This window comes from Phyllostomus hastatus, unplaced genomic scaffold, assembly GCF_019186645.2.
Source record: "Phyllostomus hastatus isolate PE091 unplaced genomic scaffold, TTU_PhHast_1.1 phas_contig_148, whole genome shotgun sequence".
In the NCBI taxonomy this organism is placed as follows: domain Eukaryota; kingdom Metazoa; phylum Chordata; class Mammalia; order Chiroptera; family Phyllostomidae; genus Phyllostomus; species Phyllostomus hastatus.
Window position 1 is genome coordinate 17,928,293 of NW_025333607.1, and position 26,708 is coordinate 17,955,000.

Sequence of the window (26,708 nt, forward strand, 5' to 3'; positions counted from 1 at the left end):
GCTCACTTTTAAAATGAAAGATGCTATAATCCTGTATGTTTATAGAACCTAAAAACACACTGAATTTGTTTTAAATGAGTTTCAAAGCTGCAACTAGGAATCACATCTGAACCCGGGGGGATCTGGGCTCCTACCGTTGCCAGCACACTGGGGCGCCGCCCACGCAGCCGCAGGGCACGTGCAGATGCGCCCCGCCCCTGGCCCCCGCCTCACCCCGCCCAACCCCCCGGCATCTCACTCACCGATGTCGTTCCCGGAGGAGTAGCTCCCGTGACTCTCCGCCTCCTCCAGGGACAGGATCTTGAAGGAGGCCAGCGGCGTGGACCCGGGCTGCGTGGAGATCATGCCGCGGAAGCGCGTCACCGTCCACGTGCGGACGTGGTTGTTGTCCGCACAGACTGCGGGAGGAGAGAGCGCACGAGAGCCACTAAGTGCGGGCGGAGGGGCCCCAGCAGAACCACCCTCGCGGACACCTTCCAGCTCTGTCCCCTGCGGCCTCCAGCAAGCAGACCAGAGCACCCTCGGACCGGCAGATGACGTCTTTACCCTGAAATTACTCTTAACTTGTACCTAGCCAATACAAATAAGAGAACACGGTTTTCGCCTTGCTGTAAGTATCTCAGGCATGTAAGTGAATCTACGGATCCTTACAAAAGAACCCTGTAGAGCAGGACGGGTTAAAGAAAGCATTCGTAAGAGAACATACTGAGGATTAATTTGTTCCACGGCGAAACTCCATGGCAAACAAGTTGCCTACTTTATCTTTTTAAACCACAGAAAACTTCCACTCGCATTACTCAAATATTAAGCCGCCTAGACCAGGAGTTACTGAAAATTTTTTGTCACAAGTGACATGACGATTGTCAAAAAGCTATTAGGAACCAGCTGTTTTTTGCTCATTCACAGCTACAGCAAAGAAAATTAAGATTCCATAGAAAGCTGAGAGCTATTTTTACATCAAATAAAAGTCTGTATTTGAAAACATACTCCAAAATTAGCTTATTCTTTCATGTAAACAATATTAAATGAGCATATGCTAAGACATATCTAACAAGTAACCTCTTTCTTTGGTCTGAATACACCATTAAAAAACAGAAACCAAAAAAATATCATTAATGCAAGAACTATACTTTGGTGACATGCCTTAATAAAAAAGTATACTAACTTGACAATTTATTATGATTTCAGAAAACTTACTCGTCGATATAGACCAAGAAAGCACCCAAAATTCACTGTATACACACAATACTTCCTTTTGGGTAAAATGCCATAGTTGCACATTGTAAAACAAAACTCTAAAACAAAACTAGAAAGAAATTTAATTTTGGCTAATTGCAACAAGAATAAAAAAATGTACAAATGTTACTTAAGTAACAAAATTCTCAGTTCTCACAGTGCCAGCTTTCTGGTTGAAAAAAGAAAAGATGTTTAGTTCTAGGCTGTTTATTCAGCTCCATGGGAAATAATACCCTGGTTTCACTATTAACCTTGCTGGGTTTCAGAAAAATAATTTAAATACCTTAAAACTTATGGCAAATTTTGTTATGTGATTCAAATGAGCACTATGACCATCTGTTAACATTAATCGTTATCTAAAGCTTTTACTTAAGACAGAGAAACCGACACTATGGGAAAAAGAACGTCACTGCATGTACGCTGACGTCCACCAGGTGGCAGAACAACCTAGTGGAGCACGGAAAACAAAACACTCCTGGTGTTCGGCTGAACGGACTTTGTGACTTCACTTAAATTTCAGAACTGCATGAAACAGCTGGCATCAAAATGCAAGTCTGACCGCAGAGTGGTTCGGCAGCACATCCTACACTAACACCGTCACCGTCACCCTCAAAACACAGCCAGAGCTCCTGAGATTCCCAAGTGCTGTCACGGAAAAATCACAGCACCCTGCAAAACAGTCTTCTCACGAGGTCAGAAGAACTCATTCATTCTACAACACTCGTTCGGCACCTCCCCTGTGTGAAGAACTGTGCTCGGTGCTGAGAACAGGGTGGAGAACACCAGCTCCTGCTACCGTAGATCTCACTCTAAATTGCTACAAGGGGAAGACAGGTGAGAACAAACCAACCATCAAGTGGTGCGTCCAAGAAGAAAACCGACCGAGACACCGACAGAGCAGGTGGCTGCGGGGCAGAGGTCCGGCTGGCCCAGCGGGCCGCTCCAAGGAGGCTGGGGTCGGGGGCGGCAGGAAGGGACAGGGCGAGCGGGGAGAAGACGCGGGGGAGGCAGGCGGGTCCAGAGCAGGCAGAGCCACAGGGATGTACTGATTTGTTCCACGTACAGTAGGAAGCCCTTGGGAATCGGATCCCGTTTGCGTTTCTGAACAATGTTTCTGGCTGCGTTGGCGTTACTGTGTTATACATTTCTGCATCCGGGCAGAAACGCTGATCGGCACTACTGTGTCGGCAGCAAAGGATGAGAAGTGAGGTGGTCAGATCCATGACAACACGGGAGTCTCGGAGTGAAGCTAATAGGACTTATTGGTGTAACCGGACTTCCAAGCCTCATTCCCAGATTTCCCGGTGGAGTAAATGAACAATGGTGGTAAGATGTACAAAGAGGACAAATCAACAGTCCCCCTTTATGCAGCCACAGACACGGAATACCCAAGTCTGGACTCTGCGGGTGGTCACAGGTGGCGGCAGAGAGACTCACGTCAAGTCACCTGGGGGAGTGCACAGGGAGAGGGAGAGCCCAGGACAGGGATGGAGGCAGTCCCCCACTTGGCGGGTGGGCAAAGAGGAGGGACCGGCGGCAGAGTGAGACAGCCTCCTGGGGAGGCGGACGAGGAGGGTGAGACAGATGGCCCCGGCCCCGGGAGAGCCTCAGGAAGGGACGGTTTCAGAAGGGCGTGGCTACACCCCACGCGGCTAGACAGCCCACAGACGCACATTCCTCCAACCGCAGGGCATTTCAGCTCCGGCGTCTCATCAGAACTGAAGGCCCGGGAAAGAGGCATCCCCTCTGCATGCTACGTGGTCTTCACGTAAACACTTGGCATACGAAAACGATGTTTTTAAAAAAATCAAGTTGGGCAGGGACTGACCTACAGAAGACGGAAGCCCCAGCTCTGCTGGCCTGACTCTCGCCTCACTGCGGTCTCTGCAAGGCCTTCAGAATCACCCACGGACACAAAGAAGCGCGTCAACAGGAGGTGACTTTGTGTGCCCCCACTTCCGGACTCGCTCGATCAATTTAGATACACAGTTTGAAGCTTGAAGAAATTACTATCAACATTGAAAAACTCAAGGAACAATAAACTCAACAATGTATTCTCTTCCAATAAGCTCTATAAATTCTATTAGTTTTTAGTATTTTTAGAAGATGATCAAACAAAATTACATCTAAATGTACAACTTTAGCCTTACCAAATTTATATTAAATTTATACTTGGGAAATTTCTATAATAAAAAGCCTTTCAACAGAATTATGATCAATATTTTGAAATAAAATATGCCATGAGAACAACATATCAGAACAGAAAGTGAGTTTTTATAAAGAGATACCTCCTGAATTCATGTGTACTGCAGCCAGCAGAAATCAAAGGATCCTTAAAAACCCACCCTAACATTTCCGCAGTCACTAACTTTCCTGCCAGCTGTCAGTGTGTCCTTCCCACGGAAGACACTGCACCAGGGCCTCTCAGTCTGCGGGCACGGGGAACCGCGGGCTCAGCCCACCGCCCCAGGCCCCCTGGCGGGCGGGATGCCGCCCCTCACCTGACACCAGGTGCTTCTCGGACAGCATGATCTTGGTGACGGGGCTGCGGTGGACTGTGAAGGTCTGGAAGAGCTGGGGGCCCGACCCCACCGTCTCGGGGTGCTGCACGATCACGCGCACTGCTCCGGAGCTCGTACCGTAGGCGATCTCGATCCAGTTCCCACTGACACCTGCAGCCACAGGAGGAAGGGGGCACTCAGACGCGGCAGAAGGGCTGCCATGGCAACGCGCCCCAGGTGGAAGGGCGGAGCCGGACTCGGTGCCCGGCTGGGCTGGGGCTGCACTGGGGCTGACGCACAGAACCCGGATTCGGCCGCCAGAGCCCCGACACTCCTGCAAGCCCTTCCCAGCCCTCCACCCTCCGGCCCTGCGCTAGACGCCCTCACGGCGGCTGTGACACGCCGGTAATCCACTGCCCTATCCGCCCGCCTCCGCTCCTCGACGGACTGAATCGTGACCTTCCTCCTGCCTGTCACCTGCAGCGTGCCCGAGACACGGGAGGTACTCTGAGTGTGGAAGGGTTCATACGTCGGCCGAAAGGGCGAGGAGCACCACGGGCACCTCGCAATCAGCGGTGCCCACAGCCGTGGTCCTGCCACTTCCAGCCCGGAAAGACCACCCTCCTCCTTCTGCCACAATGCGGGCCCTTCCCTGAGTGATCGCCCTGTGCACGCCACTGAACAGTCTCAGAGCACGTGACCCTGGAACACCCCCACCCCGCCGCGGGGCTGGCATCAGGCTCGCCCTTCGGAGTCACCTGGAGCTTTGCCGTGGAGACAGGCGCCCAGACTCCGCCCCGTCCTCAGGGACAGGGTGGAGTTCGGGACCCGCGCTCATAAAAGCCTCCCGGACAGAGAGCCTCTCCGCTTTAACAGCTCTTCTCTCCAGCCACCTGGACCCACCTGACTCCAAGGAGAAAGCGCGTGCCCGGGAGGCACTTCTCATAACCTGGGTGGGGACCCCATTCTCCCCCGTCACTGCCGCGGTTCACCCTGCGCTTTGATTTAGAGCTGGTGGAGGGGGTGGGGGTGAAAACCCCGCACATCTCGCTCTAGGTCTGTTACCAGCACCTGACTCTCTGCTGCCCCACAGCGGCCAAGGGCGGCACGGCACCCGTGTGTGTGTGTGTGGGCGGGGCGGGGGGGCCCTGCTTGCTGATCCCCCGTCCTAGCACCACGTCCCCGGAACCCCGCTGAAGTCCAATCAGAGTCCCCCGCGCACACTGGGATGTTATTTTCATACCGAAGGCGATGACTGCCTTCGAGGAACTCAACGAGATGACTCTGTACCAGGAACACCCAATCTCTCGGTGTTACTGTACGCGTCAGTACTTCCTAAAACCCCTTTCACTACTGACAAGTTTTAAATGTCCCACTTAGGTTTACCTTTCACCCCGCAATATAAAAACTGCTAATAATAATTTAGAACTTGTTTGTTAATTTCACTGCAATGGCCTTTGAAAGACAATGAAAGTTATAGATACTGAACTTCCAAGCAAAATGCGTTTCCCCACAACTTAAATGTAAGATTTCCCAAGGACATAAGCTTACTTATTAAGTGTTAATCTTTCACTGCCCAGGAAAGATCAACAGCCCAAGACCCACCCCCTTTTTTTCAGATAAAAATACAAAAGCGCCCGATTTCAAAAGAAAATCGGCCCCTGCCGTGCAAAGTAACCGCGCACGTGGTTTCTCTCAGCCTCGGTGAACACTGCAAGGACGCGGCTCCCACAACTCGGAGGGGGAGACACAGCGCCAACGTCCCGCCTCCAGCTGGGCTTGTTTCCCGGTCACGTGGGACTCTGGTACCAAACAAACACGAACCAACGGGGATGAAACCCCTCGACTGCGATGCTCGAACACCAAGAACCGCCTCAGTCCCGCACACTGAACCGCGCGTCCCTCGCCGGGCACTGACTTGTTTTGGGTGTGAGGTAGACGCTTAGCGCGGTGATGGCGTCATTGGAAGGGTCGTGATACAGCTCAGTCACGAGGAGGTCGTTGTCCTTCATGCGCAAAGGGAACTTCTGCATATCTAAAAAACAAAAATAATGAAGCAGTATTAGAGCAGTGCATTCACTGCAGACTAAACAAAGGCGATATGCTCGTTCTCGTCTGCAAACACGGGAGGCTGCTGGGGGGGGGGGGAGGGGGGCTCACCAATGTAGTAGATGGACCCGTTGTTGCATCCGAGCAGCAGGAAGGACCCCGCCGTGTCATAGCTGGTTATGGGCACCACGTCTTGGACCTGATGCGGTGACAGTGTCATTAGATGTCAGTGTTAACTAGAGTTTACATTTTCTGCTCAGTTTCCTCCAAACTCTTAACAAGAAGAGCACTGATACCCACTGTAAGTAGGGCTTAGAAAACACGACGTTCTATACGTACAGACGTGCACACCCCCCCCCCCACACACGAGGAATTTGGAAGAGTCATAGTGTGATGCCCTTTCAGCTGTTACACACGTCTATTTCCGACAGCAGCCCCTGCCTGTCAGAAGCTGGATGGACCCCCCCCCCCCTTCCTGCACGTGGTTCGGAGACCATAACACACGCGAGGGCCGGAAGGCCAGGCCTGAGCAGTGTGCGTGACACATCAAATGACCTGCTCAAGGTCACCCAAGAAGGACAGGACCAGCACTAGGACACGAATCAGCTGACTTCCAGAGAGAACGCATGCCCTCGATGATTCCGTCCTTTCTCCAAAGAGCCGGCTTCTCTGCTCTCCCCGACCCTGCACCGCGGACTCCGCCCCCCGGGAAATGGTAACAGGCGAGTCAGTTCTCACACGCCTTTGTTTTTCCAAGCACTAGAATAAAACATTAAGTTCCCAAGCAAATCAATCTAGTTACAAATTAATCGCTGTCTCTATTTGCGCTATAAAAGAAGAGCAAAGGGCAGGACTTTGTAGAAAACAAAGGGGAAACGAACAATGCAGGGGGAGTGGCAATCAGATCAAAAAGCACCTTCCCTCGCCTGCCCGGCCAGGCCAGTGGGCCACCGAACTGGGCCAGCGACCGTGGGAAGCTCACAAGCCGCTTTCCCCTGGAGGCTCTGCATGCACGAGACTCCACCCAAGAGAACAGCCCGGGGCGGGGTGAGCAACACAGATGCTTGTAGACTTGTAGGCGAGAAAGAAAAATAACGACACACGCAGGGCGACAGGCTGTAAAGTCGGGGTGTCGCACCGCTGGGGTCGAGGGGAACTCTCCTCTCAGCCCACGTGTGGGGAGGAGGGTGAAGATGAAGGCAGAGTCCGTGCAGAAGTGCGGCCCGAGGGCTGGAAACGCCCGGGGCGTCTGGGAGAGGAGGGGCAAGGACACGCCCGGCAGAACAGCACAAAAAAGCACAGGACCCAGCCCACTCCCGTTGGAAGAAAAACTGCAGAGAGACCTAAACTCAGAAACATTGGTTCCCATCAGAGCTGGCGTCCAGGCCACTGGTCTCCGCAGGCACCTCCCAGTGTCACGCACGGTCACACGCCTGCGAGGCGTCTCTCCGCGGCCTCCAGTCCAGGGCAAGGTTAGTCTCATGGGCACCCACACGAACGCGCCCTGCGCATGCGCCCTGTGGCTGGCGGTTTCCTCCCTCGTCCCCGTGAAATGCTCCTGTGTCCCCCAGAGTTTCCGTCTCTCCGAGTTCCCTCTCAGTGGAAAATCTCATCGCTGCTTATCTTTCAGTTGTTACAGAAGGGCTGTGGTGTCCAAATACTTCTTTCTAGCCCTTTCCAAAGGTACAGTTCCAACCATATACGGAACACCAGCACCTGGAGCCCGTAGGAATCTGGAAGTAGCCACTGTGAATCGATCTAATTATTCCTCCCACCAGCCACCATCGTCTGTTTCCCTTCCTATGTTCCCCAGCAACTCAAAATTACCAGCCACTCGACTGTCAGAACTAGAAGTCCAGCATCTCGCACCCCTAGTCAGACCCAGTGCCGTCACTGGAAAGGCTCCTGAACCGGCTCTCAGCAGCCCGTCCCTGCATGCTGCTCCCACGACTGCAGCTCGGTCTGCAGCTGGGTCTGCACAGCGCTAGCTGGCTAGTGCGCTCCGGCCCCTCCCCCAGCTCCCGGCCCACCTCCCCCAGCTCCAGGCCCACCTCGCCCATCAGTCACCACTGCCATCTTTCCAAAGCCTACATCCGACCACGGAACTCTCTGCTTCAAGTTCCGGACTCGTGCCTCCCTCCTTTGGCATCAGGCCTTCATCTTCGTGAGTCTTCACGCCCCCCCCCCCCGCCCGTGCCTGTCGAGGGCCCTCAATCGCTCTGCCTGCTGTGTTCTCCTCGCGGGCTGCGTGGCTTCCCACAGATCCGCGCTTCCACTCGGGAACGAAGAAGTGTCAGCTCCCAGTGTAAAATCTCATTTTCCAGAGGTACTTAAAATTACTGAAAGCACAGTCAGATTTGTACCTAGAGGCGAATTTATCCCTAAATATATTCACTTTTCTGTGTCAGCACACTCAGAAACGACACGAATTAATTCCACAACAAACAGATGCACGACCAGCAGGAGTTCCAGAAACGGCTTTGAGCCTGTCGCCCGCGCCGGGCGGAGCTCACCTGCCAGTGCTGAGTGACAGCGTTCCACACTCCCACCTTCCCCGTGTGACTCGTGGCCACCAGCTGGTTCCCGATGAAGAAGAGCGCGTCCACGGGGACGCCAAGGCTGAACACTCCTGAAGCGACAGAAGAAGGCAAGGAGGTTAACCGGCCGCCCTCTTTACAACTGACCAGCACCCAGACTGGACATTTTAAAGGTGACTAGGTGTAGTCCAGTCTCATTGCTGCGGCTTGTGTGCTAGACGCTTTGGGGGCCAGGAGCGAGAGCTCCCGAAGCGGCTCACACGGCGCCCCCAGCAGACAGAAGTCCGCCCCACGGACAGAGCCAGAGCGTCTGGTTATCTGGGGCTGTGCTTCCCGCACCCAGTCGACCATGGAGATAACCGCGCACGCTCGAGTCAGGCCAGGCTACGACAGGGCGCTGGACCGAGGCGCACACCGTCGCCGGGGAGGGAGGCGCTGAACCTCGGGGTCCGCGGGGTGAAAGGGCAGCGCAGGAAGTCGCACGCTGCCACCTGGACCCACAGAGGCGGCCTCCCAGGTCAGGAGGCGGCAGAGACAGTGTGGTGTCTGCGGAACCGTGTTTCTTTCTGACAAACACATGAATCTCCAGACGTGGACGGGACTGTGTTTTGCTTCTGTTCATCCGGTATCCGCACAACTGATCAGGTCACTGGAGACCTTTCACGGGAGTGTTTGCCCACAGACCCACGTGGTGCGGAAACACTGCAAGTGTGGGAAACTGTCAGGAATCGCGCGCTCTGTCTGACAAGCCCCCGGGGACGTCTGCAGGCCGGGCGGAGCGCGCCGGGGGAGACTGCGGAGCAGCAGCGCAGCACCGCACTCGCCGCCCAGGTGTCCGCTGCAGCCAGGTGGTGGGGAGGCCCCTTCCTCCCAAACATCCCTCTTTCCCTCTTTCCCGACCGTTTCCCTCACAGTGGGCGGGCCCATTACCGCTGGGCCCTGAGCAGACGGTGGGGCCGCTCCAGCCAGTCTGTGCCCAGGTTACTAGGTTTGTCGTTCACGGGCACCCCCTGGTGAGCTGCAGGGCACTATACACGCACGTCCCAGCCGCGCGCAGAACAACCCTCCCTACCGATCTCACTGCCGCTCCCGCCGTCCTGCACGCTCCACAGGATGATGCTGCTCTCGGAGGCCACCGCCACCATCTTGTCCTTGTCCCCGTGGGGACCGCCGACCACCTTGGCGTTCAGGGCCACGCGCTCCACGGTCCAGTCCAGGTACGGGCTGGTGAACACCTGCTGCCACCCCGAGGACTCCTTGATCCTGTGCGGGGAGAGGGGCGCCCGCGCGGGCTCAGTGGCAGCCAAAGCGAGCGCGGCGCAGCGAGCGGGCCAGCGCATGCGCGAGTCGACTGCCAGCCTTCACGTTAAATACAAGGCTCCGTCGGCACGTTTCCTCTGCAAACGCAGCATGTCATTCCTGAAATATCCTGTCCTTACGTAACGTACGAGGTCTAAACCACTTTAAAAAGAGATGACCACTCTGTACCTCTGCAAAGGAGAATTCGGAAAAGCCCTCCAAGTTGAAAGTCAACATTAACAACTTAAAAAGAAAGTTGAGCCTTTTACTCTTCTCCATAAGAAAGTGCTACCGTCACTGTCATTATCTAAGGGTAGGAACAGTCCACACACATCAGAACGTTGGGACAGGATCGCTGTCGGGTGTTCAGGTATCATCATCAGTGGCAGCCGACGCCACATGCACCTGCGCTAGTGTCTCTTCGTGCCGGCGACACTGGCCCCCGCAGACCAAGACAAGGGATGGCGTGCTGTGACGTGCGTGTGCCAGTGCCCCGGCACCACCACCGTGAGCAGAACGCGGGGCCTGGAGCCCGTCTGAGGACTGGATTCCAACGGTTTCGTCTAAGTGAAAACTCTCACGCACCTACTTATTCCCACACGCAAAGGCTTATTACCAGGGCTCGGACTTGCAGGTGACTGAAGGTGAACAGTCAATGCATTCTTTACTATTTAATTTCTGATCAACATACCTGTCAATTTTTAATACTTTCTCCTCCCCTATCCTGAGGCTCTGACATGGACTCTGCATGGCTGCCCAGCAGCCGTGGTACTTTCAGAGGCCACCCCACTGTGCAGTCATGACAGTGAATGGCCTGACCTTGAACTGTGGAACACCTGTTTTAAAGTTACAGTAAACAGGTGAAACAAAGTTGCAAAGCTTCTCTTTGCCTTCCCTGAAAGGAATGAACAGAACACAAGAGGCTCCAGTAATAATCCCGCCTGGTCATTTACGACAATAGTTAAATGGTTTAGTAGCTGGATGTATATAATATGCAAGACCGAGTAACTTCAAGAGACCTCAGTGACATCATGGTTCATATTGTGTGGGAAGTATCTGAGACACATTAAGGCTACCAGCAGTATTCCCCAAGTTAGCCGTGAAATAAAAGCAAACTGAATCTAATCAAGAGATACAGACATGGGCAGAATATGCCGGGGGAAAATCTGACGACTGAAGGAAACAGTTCCTCAGTCTGTGAATGGGAAATCCCGACAATGAAGACGCCCCCCCCACCCCCCCGGCCCCCGAAGAAAGCACACTCGGCGCCAGGACTGCACGGCACCTGTAGCACACCGCAAAGTGGGCGTAGGCGGCGACGATCCAGTTGTGGTGGCCGGCCACTATCAGCACCTTGCGAGGGTCCACGGGGAAGCCTGGGGGTTTAGAGAAAGAGCTGTTTCCCGTCTCAGGCGCCGGCCAGTCCCCAGCCAGTCCCCGGCCTCTCCCTGCGCAGGTGCAGCTCTGCTGGGGCGCAGGGGTGCACACGCGCTCACGTGTGGTTCCAGGCTGCTGTCCCTCCACCGAGGCAGAGCCTGCGGGGCCCACAGAGCCTAGACTATTTACTGTGTGGCCCTTGTACATGAGAAATTGCTCAACCCCTGCACTACAGATTTAGAGCAAGCAGAGTATTACATATTTTTAAAAATAAGTTCCATCAGATATAAATGATAAATCTGGATTAAAATGCAAGACGAGGCAAAAGTGCATCCTTCTAAACACTGAGTACCGGCTAACACTAGAAACAGGGACCTCTCTTTCCCTACTTCAGCAGTCTTCGCTCACCCAGCCTGACGGTCTCTTCCCCGGACCCAGAGAGGACAGGCTGGGCCCCGTTTCCCCGCGCCTCCCCTTCCGCAGAGTTCAGTCCGTTCCTGGAGTCCGCAGGGGGTCTCGTCGCGTTGTTTATCTTCCGGCTAGGAATACCTACGGAAGGAAAGAAGACCAGTTTATTTCTGAGTTCGCCGAAAACGACTTAAAATTCCATGTTGTATCAAAGCAACATAAGTATGTGCATCTCATTACAGTCTGTCTCTATCTTCCAATACAGCAATTTGTTATAAATCATTTAATTACCATAAAAAACAAAACCTAACAGATCTGTCACTTATCACGTCATACATAAATCAGGTTACGCTTTATCACAGTGGACTCCACCTCGACCTAGCTCCGCGTCACTGAGAGCAACCGTCAGCTCACTTGGTCTGCCGCTGGTCTTGACACCGAACAGTTACTGCGTGTTAGGTATGAAGCACTCCTCTGAGCGGCTTCGGAGCCGAACCGCCCGTACTTTCAAACGCCTTCCTTTTGTCTGGCGGGCTGAGGGGTCCTCAGTGGAGCGGAACCCTGCTCCGAGGCCCACCGGAACCCGGGGGGGGGCAGAAAGCAGTTCCTAGCTGCAGAGGGCAGAGAGGACACGCGCCTTACTGGCCTCTGTCCCGTCCACCAACATCGCTGCAGAGTGCCGGGGCTCTACGAGGAGACTGGCAAGACGGCCGGCGCCCTGGCCCCGCGCTAGGAGGCCAGCCCGAGCCCTCCGCGTTAACAGAGCCCGCGGTACAGTCACACGCGCGCACTTCTGCCGTGTGCGCGGCGGAGCTCCGCAGTGGCCTCCCGCGCCCGGACGGGGGCGCTCGGGCACGCGGCGGCTCCTCCACGTGCGACGGCGGAACTGCTACTAAAATTTAAGTCCTCACCATTGCTACTCAATTTTCAAAGGAGAAGGTCAAGAGTCAGAGAACACATCTCTGTTCTCCCCACTGCTACACGTGTTTGGCAAGAAGCACGCGCGGGAAGACGGGCCGGGAGCAGGGTACCTGGCGGGGGCAGGTAGCCGTGGAAGAGCACGCTGCCGCAGGACGAGCGCTCCAGTTCCTCGCACAGCAGGAGCCGGCGCACTGCGAACGGCAAAGCACACGGTCAAGGGCACGGCGAACAGAGCTCCACGGCCCGTTTCCCTGGCTCAACGGGGTGAGGGAAAGACGGGAAGATGCTCGCCCTGTATCAGCCGACAACAACATTGCTTGTACGGCGGAAATCCACAGAAAGTTAACACTGAACTAGTCCACCAAAAACTTAGGCCCGGCAGGAGACACACGTTATGTGGGCAACTTAGGGCACAAAAGGGCAAATCCTACGGACGGGACTGGAACACATACCTAATGGAGTGATTCCGTAAAATTCGGCTTCGTGCCTGAGCACGTTAATGCTCACTCCCCTGCGGAGAAACCGGGGAGGTCAGTCTCCTGATGTGGCAACTCGGGTTAGCATGTGAGGCAAAAGGGAGAAGTAACAGGTGCTTCGTGCGACCAGAATCACAAGGCTTCCACACTTCCTTTCTCCTAAAATCCTCAATCATTTGGAAAAGTCTAAATAAAGTTGCACACCAACAGAAATATTCTCCTGCTTTAAAACCATTCCTATATGGATGAGATGGGCGACTGAGAAAAATAAACCACCAAGAAGCGCCTCATAAGGCAAACAAGTGAAATCACTCTCGTACGACATTAATGGATCTTAACTTTTTATCATAATGTTACAAAGTGGTAGCTCGAGTCAACAATTGGAATTTTAAAAGCTGCATGCATATAATATTAATAAATTCTCACTGAAAGTTCACTAGCAATATGTGAAATAAAAGGACAATAAAATACAAATTGGATTATAGCTTCCTGGTAACAATTCAGACTATGGCAAAGTTAAATAGTTTAGCTCTGGCTGGTGTGGCTCAGTGGATTGAGTGTGGGCCTGGGAACCAAAAGGTCACTGGTTCGATTCCCAGTCAGGGCACATGCCTGGGTTGTGGGCCAGGTCCCCAGTAGAGTGCGCGTGAGAGGCAACCACCCATTGACCCTTCTCCCCTTCTCTTTCTCCTTTCCTTCCCCTCTCTCTAAAAATAAATATAATCTTAAAAAAAAAAAAGAAATAGTTTACATGATCATTCATCAATGCCACCCCCGCGGCAGCGTCGAGCACAGTACTGGGCCCTGAGGATGCACAGGAAACAGTGCCCACCCTGGAGGGATACAGTCTAAGGACAGACAGACCCCAAGAGAGGGGTGCGTGTCCCGGACGCACGGGTGGGGGCAGCACAGGAGATGAGGCGCAGCACCTGCACCGGGTGGGTACAGCCGAGCCCTGGGGGAGCTCAAGGTGAGTAAACAGACGTTTTAAGGAGAGTGGTGACTGGACTAGATGGACAGTGTTAGAAGAGTCTGGAAGCTACAGTGCAGGGATGCAGAAGGAGGTGGGGAGGTCTGGTCAGAAGGTGGAGGGGTGTGGTCAGGAGGTGGGGAGAGTTGTCAGGAGGTGGGGAGGCGTGGTCAGGAGGTAGGGGCATGGCCAGGAGGTGGGGAGGCGTGGTCAGGAGGTGAGAGTGAGTGGTCAGGAGGTGGGGGAGAGTGGTCAGGAGGTGGGGAGGTGTGGTCAGAAGGTGGGGAGGTGTGGTCAGGAGGTAGGGGGTTTGGCCAGGAGGTGGGGAGGCGTGGTCAGGAGGTGGAGAGGTATGGTCAGGAGGTGGGGGAGAGTGGCCAGGAGCCCGTGGGGCAGGCAGTCTGGAGGAAGGCAGGAAGGGGGCCTCTGCCCATATGAGAGTTTCATGCTCAGAAAACTTATCATAGAAAAGACCTTTCCTTCAAAGCCATTAGGACCAACGCCATACCCATCAACCAGGATTTATTTAAAAGGATGCATTTCTTACCTTAAGTCTAATTCTTTTGTCCGAAGAAAATTTAAAATGGGTGCAAATGCTGCAGGATCTCTATCAATAAATATCTGTAAATGAGAAATTGTTTTATTTTCCAAGTACAGCTGCAACTTCGAACTTCAGCATCTGTAGCACTAACTTAGGGAACAAAGACTGAGTCATTGAAATGCTGCAATTCCCTGGAATGCAGCTACAACTGTGCGCATTTAATACGGTAGTGTTTCCGCCCCGAAGAGCTATTAGGTCCATGATATTTTAACACGTAGGGAGACAGTATCTGGTAAGTCAGTTCTCTCATTTCTTGACCCGTGTCTCTGGTACAAGTGACACCCAGGCATTTTTATCTGAAGCATTCCAGAACTTAATGAATACTTTGAAAACATTACGCATTAATAATACTTTCTCCTGTTGCCTGATGATTAATTATTGGTGACAGCGACTGTGACTCCCACACTCTGTGATGTGCACGTGGCACAGTGACACAACGGTGCACCTCCACAACGCGCACCCACACGGGGCAGGGCCGTGAGGAAAGAATGCACTGCATGCTACGGTCAGAGCCGGAAGGGGACGCTGGCGAGGGCTGGGGAACGTGGGCTGACGCCCCCCAAAACTGTTTTTTTTTTAATAACAAATACAGCGCCACAGGATATGAAGGGGAAAATAAAATGCGTAAAATTGGGAAATACATCACTGATAACTTTTCACAGGGACGGGCATCAACGTCACTTCGAACCCATGACAAAAGCTCTAACCACAAAACTGACGTGTACGTCAGTGTGGGGACAGCAGCCAATAACCTCTTTTCCCCACGACACATTGTGCACGTCCAGTGAAAAACGTTCATAAACTCTCGCTATGTCTCGTATTAGGACCGATCTGAAGTGGAGGAGACACCGAGACTTCGTGGGGGTCTCATTCCTGATGCCTCCTCATAACCTCACACAGGCACGCTGCTGCCGCTGCTGCGTCATTTCACCTGCCAGCGTCACCAGAGCCACGGAGCACCGGTGGTCACTGCCGCCCCCAACAGAGAGCCCTCCTGCTTCTGACGGCAGGAGACATCGACTTTGTCCGCTGCCGTGCACGTCAGAGCTGCCTGTTGAGTGTATAAACCAATTCCTTTTGTGCTGCAACATCGTGGTTCTTTCATTCCCTTATGCCTCCGGCTATACAACTTCATGAGGGGGGTTCTCCCAAATAAAAAATAAATTTTAAGGAAAGGTTGCAGGACTTGCCTAACTTGCAATATCGTACGCCACGTCAATGCGGTATGAAAATGTTCCACTGTTTGCATCACTCCATCTGCTGTTACCGTTCTGCTCACTGATGACAATTACTTTACTGACAATGTAGGCTCACCTCCCGCACTGCCTGTAACCGCGGATACTGAAACTGCTGTGTGTGGTGTGCCCTGTACAGAGTTCTCCTTTGTAAATATAGGAACCGTCTACACAGGACAAAAAATAATAAACTTTAAGTGTGTACACGCCACTTTCACTTAGTCCTTATTAAAATATTAGCTTTCTTGCCTTCTAGGAGTCGCATTAGAGTAAGAATCAAGCATTCTAGGCCTTGATCTAATCTGGATACATATTCACGTGATTGTACTTACAGCACCAGTTTCATCGCGAAGCGTTGAGATTCTTCCACTCAGCAAACTGTAAGTCATTAACCATAAGCTGGTTAGTGTTTAAAATCTGAGTCTGGATACGTCTCCTGATTCCTTATCAAGTGATAATGACCAACACAAATGAGCCACCTTATCTCCAAAGCAAAATTTTTCAAAAATTATCATTTTTTTGTGGCAAAGAAGAAAACTTTACTCAGTATAAGACAAATTCTTAATTTAAAAGTTAAGATATTTTATTTAAGAAATAAAAATATTAATTTAACAGACAAGGAAGATTTTACTGATTTGATAAATACTAAGTATATTAAAAAATGGCACTAAAAATTATATGAAATACCTGGAAAAGAAGGAATCTGGAATCCACATGAGTGTCTGTTTTGAGGTGCTAAATCTGCAATGGAAAAGTGTCTGGCATTATAAGTGAGAATATATTCAAAACTCCGATATCAGTTAACTTGCTCTAATATGCTGGCCAATGATTTACAAGTTGTTGCAAAGCTATAACCCTATCAACTGTATTCATCACATTTCATATTTTTAGATTTCTTTCAATTCAGAGTTAAAAGCATTCAGAGGTCTCAACAAAATCAAATAATTAACTCACGGACATGTAATGCTTCCCTACACAGTGCATCCCAGCATGCCGCCTGCCGAAGAATCAACCACCAGCCCTCTACGCCACCTCGAACCGTCTCAACCTAACCTCAGGATCTTCCTCAGGTCCCCTTTCACCTCCCCAGCACAAGCCCCGTTCCCCTCTCAGAGAGGGTGCTCAGTATCCCCCAAATTCATGGTCATTACCATTTCAGTTTTTTAAGTTTATCCCAGCTACACAGCTCTTGTGACATCCCATAATCAAAGCCCCATCCATCTTCCTTAAAACTCTTAAGGTTGTACCTTCTGGATAATGGCTTTTCCAAATAGTCTATCCTGTGTTATCATGTTGAGCTCATAGTAATTCCATTGTACATAATGCATTTAACACTTTAAGTGCAGCCTTAGGCGACTTGCAATTGTCATATTCATTCACTTTAAAAAAATCACTCAGTTAATACAGCATGCGTTATTCTGCGGTTAACTGACATTTGATCAAGTCTGCTTATGAGCACACATAGAGGGAAGTTCACCAAGGCTCAGTATAACAGACCGGGACACACAAAAATCAGCAACTGGTGTAAAGTCACATGACCAAGAATGAACTCTTGGGCTCGTCCAATCCAGCCCCCATGATCTGAACACTGTCGTTAAAGCTTTTCAAAGCCGCTCCTGTGCCCATGAATCGGATTTCAGAAAGGAGCCACACAGTCCGTTCAAGAAAGCAGGGCGAATTTGCCCCAGCGGTTCCTTAGCAGACTCTTAAGAACCAATGAGACTATAACTATCCACAGGAAACTGACCTGGTGAAATAAATAAAAGCAAATCCAGTGGCTGGTAAACTGGAGGACCCACAATGAGTCACTATGTATCAGAGCGCATGCCTTTCACATTCCCTGGGACTTACTCAGCAAAACGCCTGCCAAATAACTCCGATTTTATGTTACTTAGAAATCTGCACAGGTCTGCCTAAAGTCACAGTAATAATTTCAATTAGAATCACCAATGTGGGGTGGGCTTAGCAATCGGGTATTTTGGGGTAGAGGAATAGTACTCTCTCCCCCACAACTTTTTTTTTAAATTTTCAAACAAGAGTTAGACAGGAAAAAACCCAGAGCTCCTAAGCTGGTTCCAAATATGACTTCATGAAAACTACACTTAAAATTACACGACGAGACTTTTCTGCACCATATATGAAAGCATCCTTTCTAAGGGTTTTCACTCACACCCACAGTGTGCCAAGCCAAGGGACACGTGCAGTCCGGTCTCCACGAAAGCATTACTGAAGACATCAGCATGCTCACCTGTGCACATGACGCTACTCGCCTCCTGCGAAACTAACTTGGAAGCAATCTAATTAAAATTATGTATTCTGCAATGTTACCATTGGTAATGCCAATAACCCTTGCATTTCCCATTCATTCCTTCAAATTCCTTTAGCAATCCAGTAAGGCTGGCACTATGATTGTCCCTTCACATTTTTGGAAACCAAGACCTAGAAAATAACGTGCCCGAGGTGGCTGCTGGTCAGAGGTAAAACCTGGGAACTGGAACCCCTATCTGTCTCACTCCAAAGTTCTCTGTCCATGAGTCCCCCCAAGGACGGTCCCAGGCCTCTCTCGGGACCCCTCAAATCATAGCCACTCTAATAGAATTAATCACAAATTGAGTCATATTGAGTTCCTTTCACTTCATTAGGGCTTGGTTGTTGTTTTGGGTTTTTTTTGGTAAACACTACTAACAATTCTAAATGAAACTTCATCTTTTGTCTGAATCACTCCCAAAGATAAATCATAAAAATTGGTCATTTATACAATTTCACTGAGCATGTCTATCTATTCTGGATCTCACTTCTCTGGAAATTAAAAAAGTGAGACGACCCTGCCCACGGCACGTGCCGCTTCTGAGTTTCACTCTGCAACCTCCAGCCACCCCAGAGGGCTCTCCGGGGGCAGGCAGTCCCTGGAGTTTAGTGAGGGTTCCAGCGGGGCTTTCTTTACAGCGAGTTCCGTGACTGCTGCTCTGTGTTCTGCACGAGATATCGATGACTTCTAGATCCCTGCCAGCTCTAGAATGATGCAAGAGTCTATGATTCAGAGCAACCCGGGAAAACAGTCTGAGAACATTCACTGCTGCTGGGTGTGCCATTTCTGTACACAGGCCATGGCTCTACTCACCAGAAAGCATGCTATTCTCAAGGGTGGCTTTTTTTCTTTATTCTCATTCCTGAGGAACAACCTCCGTCCAGCTTTCTAAATCTTTCTAATATATCTGTCTTACGTTGTATTCTTTGCTAAGATCGTCACTTAGAAAAATTTAGAACCTGATCAAGTTTCAGAAACACTGAAACACAATGTAAAATCTTCCAGCTGGAAGAAAACTTCCTTCCATGATTTAAAGTTTTTAAACTGAATTCTAAGGTCCAGTCGTTAACAAGAGTCCATTCACTATAAAGCCATGAACTTTCAACGTATGGAAGTAACAGTACCGTTCAATTTTTATCCTAACGCTGCACGCCCTTTGGAATGCCTGGAAATGCATCTGTCAGCAAACAGGAGCGACAAGACACCAGAGTAAGGACTTTAAATGACTAGTTACTCCTCAGTATCGACACTGAAGGAGGCCTAACCCTGCAGGTGTTCCAATCTCCCATCCGTAGACTCCCCAACCTGCACACTTTTCACTGATTTCGGGAACGTATCCATTTCTTACACTAGGGAGCAAATCTCCGTAAGATTAGTGTCTACACAGCGACAACAATGCTGTAACTTCTTCACTATTGAACCGTTTTGTTTGGGGCGGGGGGGGTGGGGGGGGTGGGGGGGGGGGGGGGGGTGGGGGGGTGGGTGTTGCAAGGAACGAGGGAGGAGTAATTCTTGTGTTACATTTTCCAGTGCACTTTGACAACTACTGAACGCCTGAGATTCAAACATGCCATCGCTATGGCTCACGCTGTTTCCATTTTGCACTTTTAAAACCATTATTTTAAAAATCTAAGATATTCGAGCACAGCAAGATACGCTGCATTCCAAAACACTCCACCAACACTAAAACTCAACTGCTTGTGCCTTCAGCAGAATTGGCAAACGCCCGTTTTTTGAGGGCTGACTCATAAGCCATAGTCAATTCACCAGAAAAGAAAGGGGAGGGATGTTTTTTTCCCCAACAAGCTCAGTAAAAGGCAGAGAGGGGGAGGCAGACCAGAAAGAGGACAGAGGAGCTGTGTGTCTGTCTGTTTTCCACGAGGGCGGCACACGATGCCCACAGCCCGGGCTTCCCAGAACCAACTCTGCGAAGTGAAGTTTCTGGACACGTTGCCCTAAAAGTTGCACAATCCCGCAGGGCCGCGCACCGAGAGGCTCTGAGAATAACGACGCCCCGCACGTCTGCACGCCCAGCACCCGAGGGCCCTCACCGGACCCGCGCGCTTTCTCCCCCCGCCGGCGGACCGATGCGCCCGGGCTCGGAGGGCGGGAGGGAACCCCCTCGCCTGCCCCGGCCCAGCCACCGGGCCAGGCGGGTGCCTTGGGAAGGGGCCGGGACCGAGGGAGCGATACGCGAGGCCCCAGAGCCCGTCCTTGCCCCGTGCAGACGCAGACGGCACCCAGTCCAGCCCCGCCACCTCGGCCCGCGCGCCCCCCGCACCCGCCCGCCTTCTCGCGCCACCGCGTCCCCGCCGCCCCCCCACGCCCCGGGAGGCCGCGCCCCCCGCCCAGGCCCCGCCGCGCCGGCCCACCTGGTCCCCCCCACGTTGAGCTGCACGATCTCGCCGCTGCCGGCCGCCGCCGCGGGGAAGCCGCCGCAGTGCCCTCCCGCCATCTCCGGCGCTCCCGGCGCGCGCCGCGCCCCCTGCCCGGCCGGGGCCCCCGGCGGCGGCGGCGGCGGCCGGAGGGCGGGAGGGCGCCGGGCCTCCCCCAAGTCCCCCTCCGCTCGGGTGGCGCCGGGCGGCGGCCGGCCTCCGCGTCTGGCGGCCACTAGGCCGGCGGGCCCGCCCGCGCGTCTCCGGGGCGCTCGGCTGCCGCCGCCGCCGCCGCCAGGGACGCCAGCGCCGCTGCCGCGGGCGGAGGGGACGCCGCTGGGGACAAAATTCCGCAGCGCGCAGCCTTCGCCTGCCGCAGCCGCCACGGGCCGGGGCGGGGTGTCCAGGGCGGGCGGGACGGGGAGGGGAGGCCAGGGCGGAGCCTCCCGGGCCCGCGGGGCTGCGCCGAGCGAGGCCCGGGAACCAGTTCCCCGGCTGCCCCTGCGGGCTGCCGCGGATTCCAGACCCCCCTCCCCCTGCCCCCTCGCAAACTCGGCCCCTTCCCTTTCTCGCCGAAGAGTCCCCGATGCAGGGCACGCCTGGACACCTGCCCGAAGCACCTGTATTTGGGAGGTGCACGGCAAATGTCTCCACGTGCATTTTAGGAGGTGCAAGGAGGGTTTCCTAGCTGTAGAAGTCGGTGCTTAAACGTAAATAGCAACAGGGCGGCGCAAATTGGGGGAATTTTGAAACCTGTACAGCGTCTACCTGAGCACGTTGGTCACGTGGCCATCTTCAATCTCGTTCCCAAACAAGGGTTCGATATCCCCAGAGCTCGGAAGCCAAGGCAATGGCACCTGCCTTTGGGGAAAGGGGCGCTTTGCTTGCCAGCCCGGAGGCCAGGCCCCGGGCAGTGTGTCCCCTGGATCCCGGGTTTGGGGCAGGTTTTAAGGGGCTGCATTTCAGGGTCCGTAAATGTGACTGGTGAGGGCTGTTTCACAAGTATTACTCCTGGGTCTGGGTCTTGTTAGAAACACGACTGGACCAGGTGCTGAGAGTGCAGTGTCATCCCTAACCCCCTCGCCACCACCAACAGGCATGTGTGTGTGTGTGTGTGTGTGTGTGTGTGTGTGTGTTTCTTTTAAAGCAGGGACTTAAACAAAAAGGAAAAAGCAAACCCCAAATCCCTAAGTACTGTGGTCAGAAGGCATAACCTGTATGACCTGACTTTTCAAAACTGTATTATGCCCTTTCGGAAGGCCCAGGGTACGGTCTCCTGGGTGAAAGTCCGGCGAGCACCGGAGAGGAGGGCACGTTTTGCCGCTGCTGCTGCTGCTGCTGCTGCTGCTGCTGCAGGAACGTTCAGCGAGACCAGCTGTGCCGATGGATGGCGCTGTTCAGACCTGCTGTGTCTTCGTGGATTTTCCAACTACGTGTCCCAGAGGTTGTTGCAAGAGATTTGCCTTGCGGTTCTCAGTTTTTAATTCTACAAACTGCTGTTTTCGATAGTTGTTGTCTTTCATGATACGTTGTCTTTATCAGCATGAGGCGAGCCTGCCGCCGAGATGGTGGACGCATCCCTCCAGTCTTCGACTCTCTTCCTGGGCGCCCCCTTCTGTGTGCGTCAAGCTGTCCTCTCCTTTCTCTTAGGAGGACACCAGTCCTGGGATGTCACGGCCCACCCTGCGTCCAGGATGATCTTATGTCCAGATCCCTGACACAATTTCATCCGCCAATGTTGGGAACCGCCCTGCCTGATATCAGAAGCTAAAACCCCACCTAGGCTAAGGCTAAGGGAACGCCCTTGGAACCGTAAGGCAGCAAGGAGACAAAAGCTTATCTCCCAGGCAGGAATGCTGCTTCTGCTGCTTCATTCATAACTGAACCCCAAAGCTTGGTCGGTTAGCCAAAGACAAGTAAGATTCCCCAAGGGGGGAATGACCTAAGATAGGAACGATCACGTGGGAGCCCCCCAAAAGAAGGACTTGGGGGGCTGCAGCAAAAGGGGGTGATGGACCCTCGCTCCTCAGCTTTGACACAGCCTGAGTTCTCATCGTCTGGGAGAAAATCTCCTTATCTCTTGGTTGCCTTACTTCCTGTGCTCCACCTAAGCCTGAAACAATGACGGGGTGGTGCAGCTCTGTGCTGAAAAGGGCAGATTCCCTGGATGATCAGGCCTAAGAAAGAATATGTAAATTACTGTGAAACCTTCTTTGTTAAGAATGCTGTCAGTTGAATGAGAAGGGTCCAAGGAAGAAGTTAGTTTGTTCCTCAAAGTCTTACAGCTCTTAGACCCTGACTCAAAATAGACCAGCAGAATTCCTTTTTTTCTATGGTCCCTTACTTCCCCCTAAAGAGTACTGTACTTTACCTGAATTATTATGCAAAATGAGCCCAATAAAAGCAGGTATGGACGGTAAATCAGCGCGCTCCCCACTAGAGGGGGTGGCCATTGTGTCCCTACTTCCCCACAGAAACTAGTCTGTCTCTGTGCATGTTTTTTCTCTCGTGTTTTTTGGTGAGCCATCCACAGCGTTCCGTGATCACTGCTGGCCGGTGACCCACGCATCACACCAAACTCCTGTTTCCAAGTGAGGCCACGTTCCCAGGTTTCAGGCATTTGTTTCCACGTGGTCACATCTTCTGGGGGGCGCCATTCAAGCCTCTGTACATTCCCACAACAAACTTGCACACCAATATTTGTAGCAGCTTAATTTGTAAATGGCTGAGAAGCAGACATAACCCGACTCCTTACCATCAGGGGAATGAATAAACGACTTTGTTCCCTTCCTCAGAATCCTCAGCAGTGAAAAGGAAGGAATGAGTGCTCTACACACGAAATTGGACAAGTGTCAACGTAATGCTAAGAAGACAAACGGGGGTGGGGGAGTATATAGTGTGCAATTCTATTTATAGACAATTCTAGAAAGTGTAACCCAGTCCGTAGTTACAGAAAGCAGATAGACTGGTGGTTTTGAGGGGACAGGGGTGGCAATGTGTGGAAGGGAAGTACACAGGGACACGGGGAAGTTTCTCAGGTGATGATATGGTCATTACCCTGACCAGGGCGATGATTGTCAGGATGTACATGTATGCCCAACGTTACCAGTTTGCTCACCGTAAGTAAGGGCGGATTTTTGTGTTTCAGTTAAACACAAAACTCGGTAAGCTCAAAAGCAATGCTTCCTGGTGTGCCCTGCAAAGCTCCCGCCATCTGTGGTGATTCCCAACAATGACACCGCCACTTTTTTGCGGTCCCACCCCTCATTTATGTTCTGCTTTTGTCTCTCTCCCTGTGTGCCACGGGAAACTGATTACTAGGGGCTGCGTCACCTGGGGGTCTGTGTCCTCCCCCGAGTCAGCAGTGGGAGGCACCAGCGAGAGACTCGGGACCCAGGGAGACAGGGGCCGCGGCGTTTCTTGACCAGTGTTTCTCCATAGTTCCAGAAGTGCCTGCGTCCTTCCCTGGCCACACTTCATGTCATAGCCCTCTCCCAGATTCTAGTTCTGAGTGGGTTCCTGCACACCTCGGCTTTCCCTAATAAAGGGATAATTACTTTCCAGTGTTCCTAGTCCTCAAGCAGTCTACCATCCCTTTATGGATGGATTCCTTAAATCCACCCACACTCCTCGAATGAGTGCCTTCATTCAACTGACTCCCTTCTGCTAATAGCTCTCCCTCCCACTCCCAAACACACACCTCCTAAGGTAAAACAGGAAACTCTCACCAGTAGTGCTCATAATAACGATGATGCAATCTGCTAAGAGTCTCCAGATCCATAGCAGAGATACACTTTGCATTACTAGGCAGAGTGATTTCAATCTCTCTTCCTTGTCTTCTTATGTCTAGGCCAGTCATTGGTAAACGATGGCCCACAGGACAAGGGTGACCCACCACCTTTGTAAATAAAGTTTTGCAGGAACAGAGGTTTATGGAACACAGCCACACCTACCTGTCCTGCCTGCGGTTTTGCATGACAATGACAAAGTGAGTGGTCCAGGCAGAGACTTTATGGCCCGGGAAGCCTGAAGCTCTTGCTTCTCTGACCTCTTATAGAATGGGTTTGCAGTCCAGGCCCTGGCCAGGGCCTCCTGATGCTTAAGAGAGCAGACGCATTATTTTAAGTCTCCGACAAACAGAGCTGCTGTTGCCTTTATACACATAACTGGCAGAAGCTTTCATTAAAACTGGTAAAACTGCCCTGGCTGGTGTAGCACAGTGGATTGAGCACAGGCTATGAACCCAAGGGTCACTGGTTCAATTCCCGGTCAGGGCACATGCCTGGGTTGCAGGCCAGGTCCCCAATGGGGGTGCCACAGGAGAGGCAACCACACATGGATGTTTCTCTCTTTCTCCTTCCCTTCCCCTCTCTCTAAAAATAAATAAATAAAATCTTTAAAAAAAACCTGGTAAAACCTTCAATCACATTCCCAGGCAGGACGTTCCCCCCACGTTGTCACCACAGGTGGGAAGGAAGCAGTATAATGACTTTCTTTTGCCTGGTCCAGAGGCCACTCCCAGGGTCTGGGTGGTCTTTCCATGGACTCCGATGGCCGTTCACCATTAAATGAGAAACAAGAAACAAGAAACCCAGCGAGTCACTGAGAGAAGGTAGACTGGGGCACCTCATCCGGGTTGAAACCTTTCATACAGCCAGATACAGATATGTGGTTCCTATTTACACAAAATTGAATGCCAGCAGTTCTGTAACGTGGAGGAAAAACTAAAACCTAGACCATGTTGACTGATTCGTAATTGTTACAATAACACTTCTAGTTTAGGAGCAGTCTCTCCAATGATGACAGTGATTAATCTATTCAGTAGCGTACTTTGAAAAATCATGTTATTAATGAGTGAAAGCCTCTCATGACCATTAGTCATATACACCGAATTTTCATTAAAGGTTAATACATTATTATAGAAAAATGCTTTGAAAAAGCTATTGGGTGAAATCCCATCCTATTGTCACAGGGTGTGGAGAAAAGGGGGAGGGCTCAGTATAATCTTCAAGTGGTCAAATTGTAACAGTTTGCACCCTGAGCTAGTGTGTCGCTACAGAAGAACGAAATATAGAAATGTTACAGTCTGCATTCTTCCCGGTGTATCATTTTGGAGGGCATTGCATTAGCTACAACTCACGTTCTTAGAAGATGTGATTTCATCATTTCAGTGGGGCTGCCTTCTCATAATCCATTTGCCTGAAAGTCTGAGATCTTAGTGCAATAGATGTCTCAACGAAAAGAAGGCAGAGTAACTTGGGGGCCTTCACTGCAGTAAGATTTTAAACCAGGATTGGTTTCTGTGATGCAGACCACCAAAAAAAAAAGTCCTACCTTACTCTACTTAATTTAGTAGAAAGTCTGTGGACCAAGAAATTTACACAATAGAATTTGTAAATGAAATTTGGAGAAAGTACTTCCTAACTCGACGATTTAAATAAGAAATAATATCACCCCAGTTTGAAACTGCGATCTCCTTTTTTTTTTGTAATCAGAAATCTGTGTTTGAGTCTCAGACTGAGTTCACGTGATGAACAGAAACAGCGAGAAAAGCCAATGAGAATAAACATACCTGTGCTAAAAACAAAGAAGAATAAATGTGTCAATGCCCAGTGCAATGTGAATATCAAGTTTCATAGAATTGGAAAGGCTGGTCTAGGAAAAATTGTATCCTGTTTTATAGCCATTATTCTGAGACCCATTAGGCATAGAGAAGAGTACCACCTCAATCCTGTCCCTCCCAGCACGTCCTAATTATCCTTTTTAGGTTGACCAAATTGCTCAGGCTGAGTATCACTTCATAATGACTTATGTTAATGGGAGGACCAAAGCCCCTTTTTTGAGGATTCTGAAAGCTATGAAAGAGCCATTTTGCAGACAATATATAAAGAAACTTTTCCAAACATTTTCTATGTGTGTTAGTTAGTAAGTGGTAGATTTTAATCTAAATAATATTTTCTCGTCATTGGAACCATTGTTTGCATCAGTCCTACCAAGGGAATGAATTATTAGTTCACCATATAGCTGTGGCGGAGGTGAAAATAACAAATGACACGTGGAACACCATGTAAACGATACTGTGCTTTTCCATTCCTTCTCAACAGAAATGGCCTTTCTCAGGGACCACACACCCTCATCACCTCGGGGGTCATAGCCACGGGCCACTGCGGGGCAGTGAATTCCGGATTAGATCCGGTTTGTGGACAGGACTGCCTCCCAGACACCGCAGTGAAGTTGTACAGACGTCAAGTTCCCGGCCTCACTATGTAACACTGTTCATCTTCTTCCACAGAGAGGACAGGCTGTTTCTTCTCTGTCCAACCCTAACAGCTTGCACCTTCATGGACAAGAAATTTTCTTTTTATCTCCGGCAGGTGGTCTATCAGAGAACAGTAGGGAAGGCCTCGCCGTCCAG

The 26,708-nt window shown here is 51.5% G+C and overlaps 1 protein-coding gene across 2 annotated transcripts in view; it reads right to left on the minus strand.

The window, feature by feature from the left end:
• Positions 1 to 20,627, minus strand: part of KCTD3 (potassium channel tetramerization domain containing 3) — a 28,679-nt gene extending 8,052 nt beyond the window's left edge. Inside the window, exons 1-14 of one of the 2 annotated variants that reach the window (XM_045859466.1) lie at positions 20,291 to 20,626; positions 16,298 to 16,351; positions 15,943 to 15,988; positions 14,322 to 14,395; positions 12,781 to 12,839; positions 12,439 to 12,519; positions 11,408 to 11,548; positions 10,908 to 10,998; positions 9,396 to 9,586; positions 8,300 to 8,415; positions 5,898 to 5,985; positions 5,656 to 5,772; positions 3,738 to 3,908; positions 243 to 398 (exon numbers count right to left, since the gene is read on the minus strand). In XM_045859466.1, coding sequence (XP_045715422.1) covers positions 243 to 398; positions 3,738 to 3,908; positions 5,656 to 5,772; positions 5,898 to 5,985; positions 8,300 to 8,415; positions 9,396 to 9,586; positions 10,908 to 10,998; positions 11,408 to 11,548; positions 12,439 to 12,519; positions 12,781 to 12,839; positions 14,322 to 14,395; positions 15,943 to 15,988; positions 16,298 to 16,351; positions 20,291 to 20,373 — 1,468 coding nt within the window. In that variant the 5' untranslated portion in view covers positions 20,374 to 20,626. Of the gene's footprint in view, positions 1 to 242; positions 399 to 3,737; positions 3,909 to 5,655; positions 5,773 to 5,897; positions 5,986 to 8,299; positions 8,416 to 9,395; positions 9,587 to 10,907; positions 10,999 to 11,407; positions 11,549 to 12,438; positions 12,520 to 12,780; positions 12,840 to 14,321; positions 14,396 to 15,942; positions 15,989 to 16,297; positions 16,352 to 20,290 lie in introns of both variants that reach the window. The other variant, XM_045859475.1, reaches the window with a different exon arrangement.
• Positions 20,628 to 26,708: the final 6,081 nt, after the last annotated feature.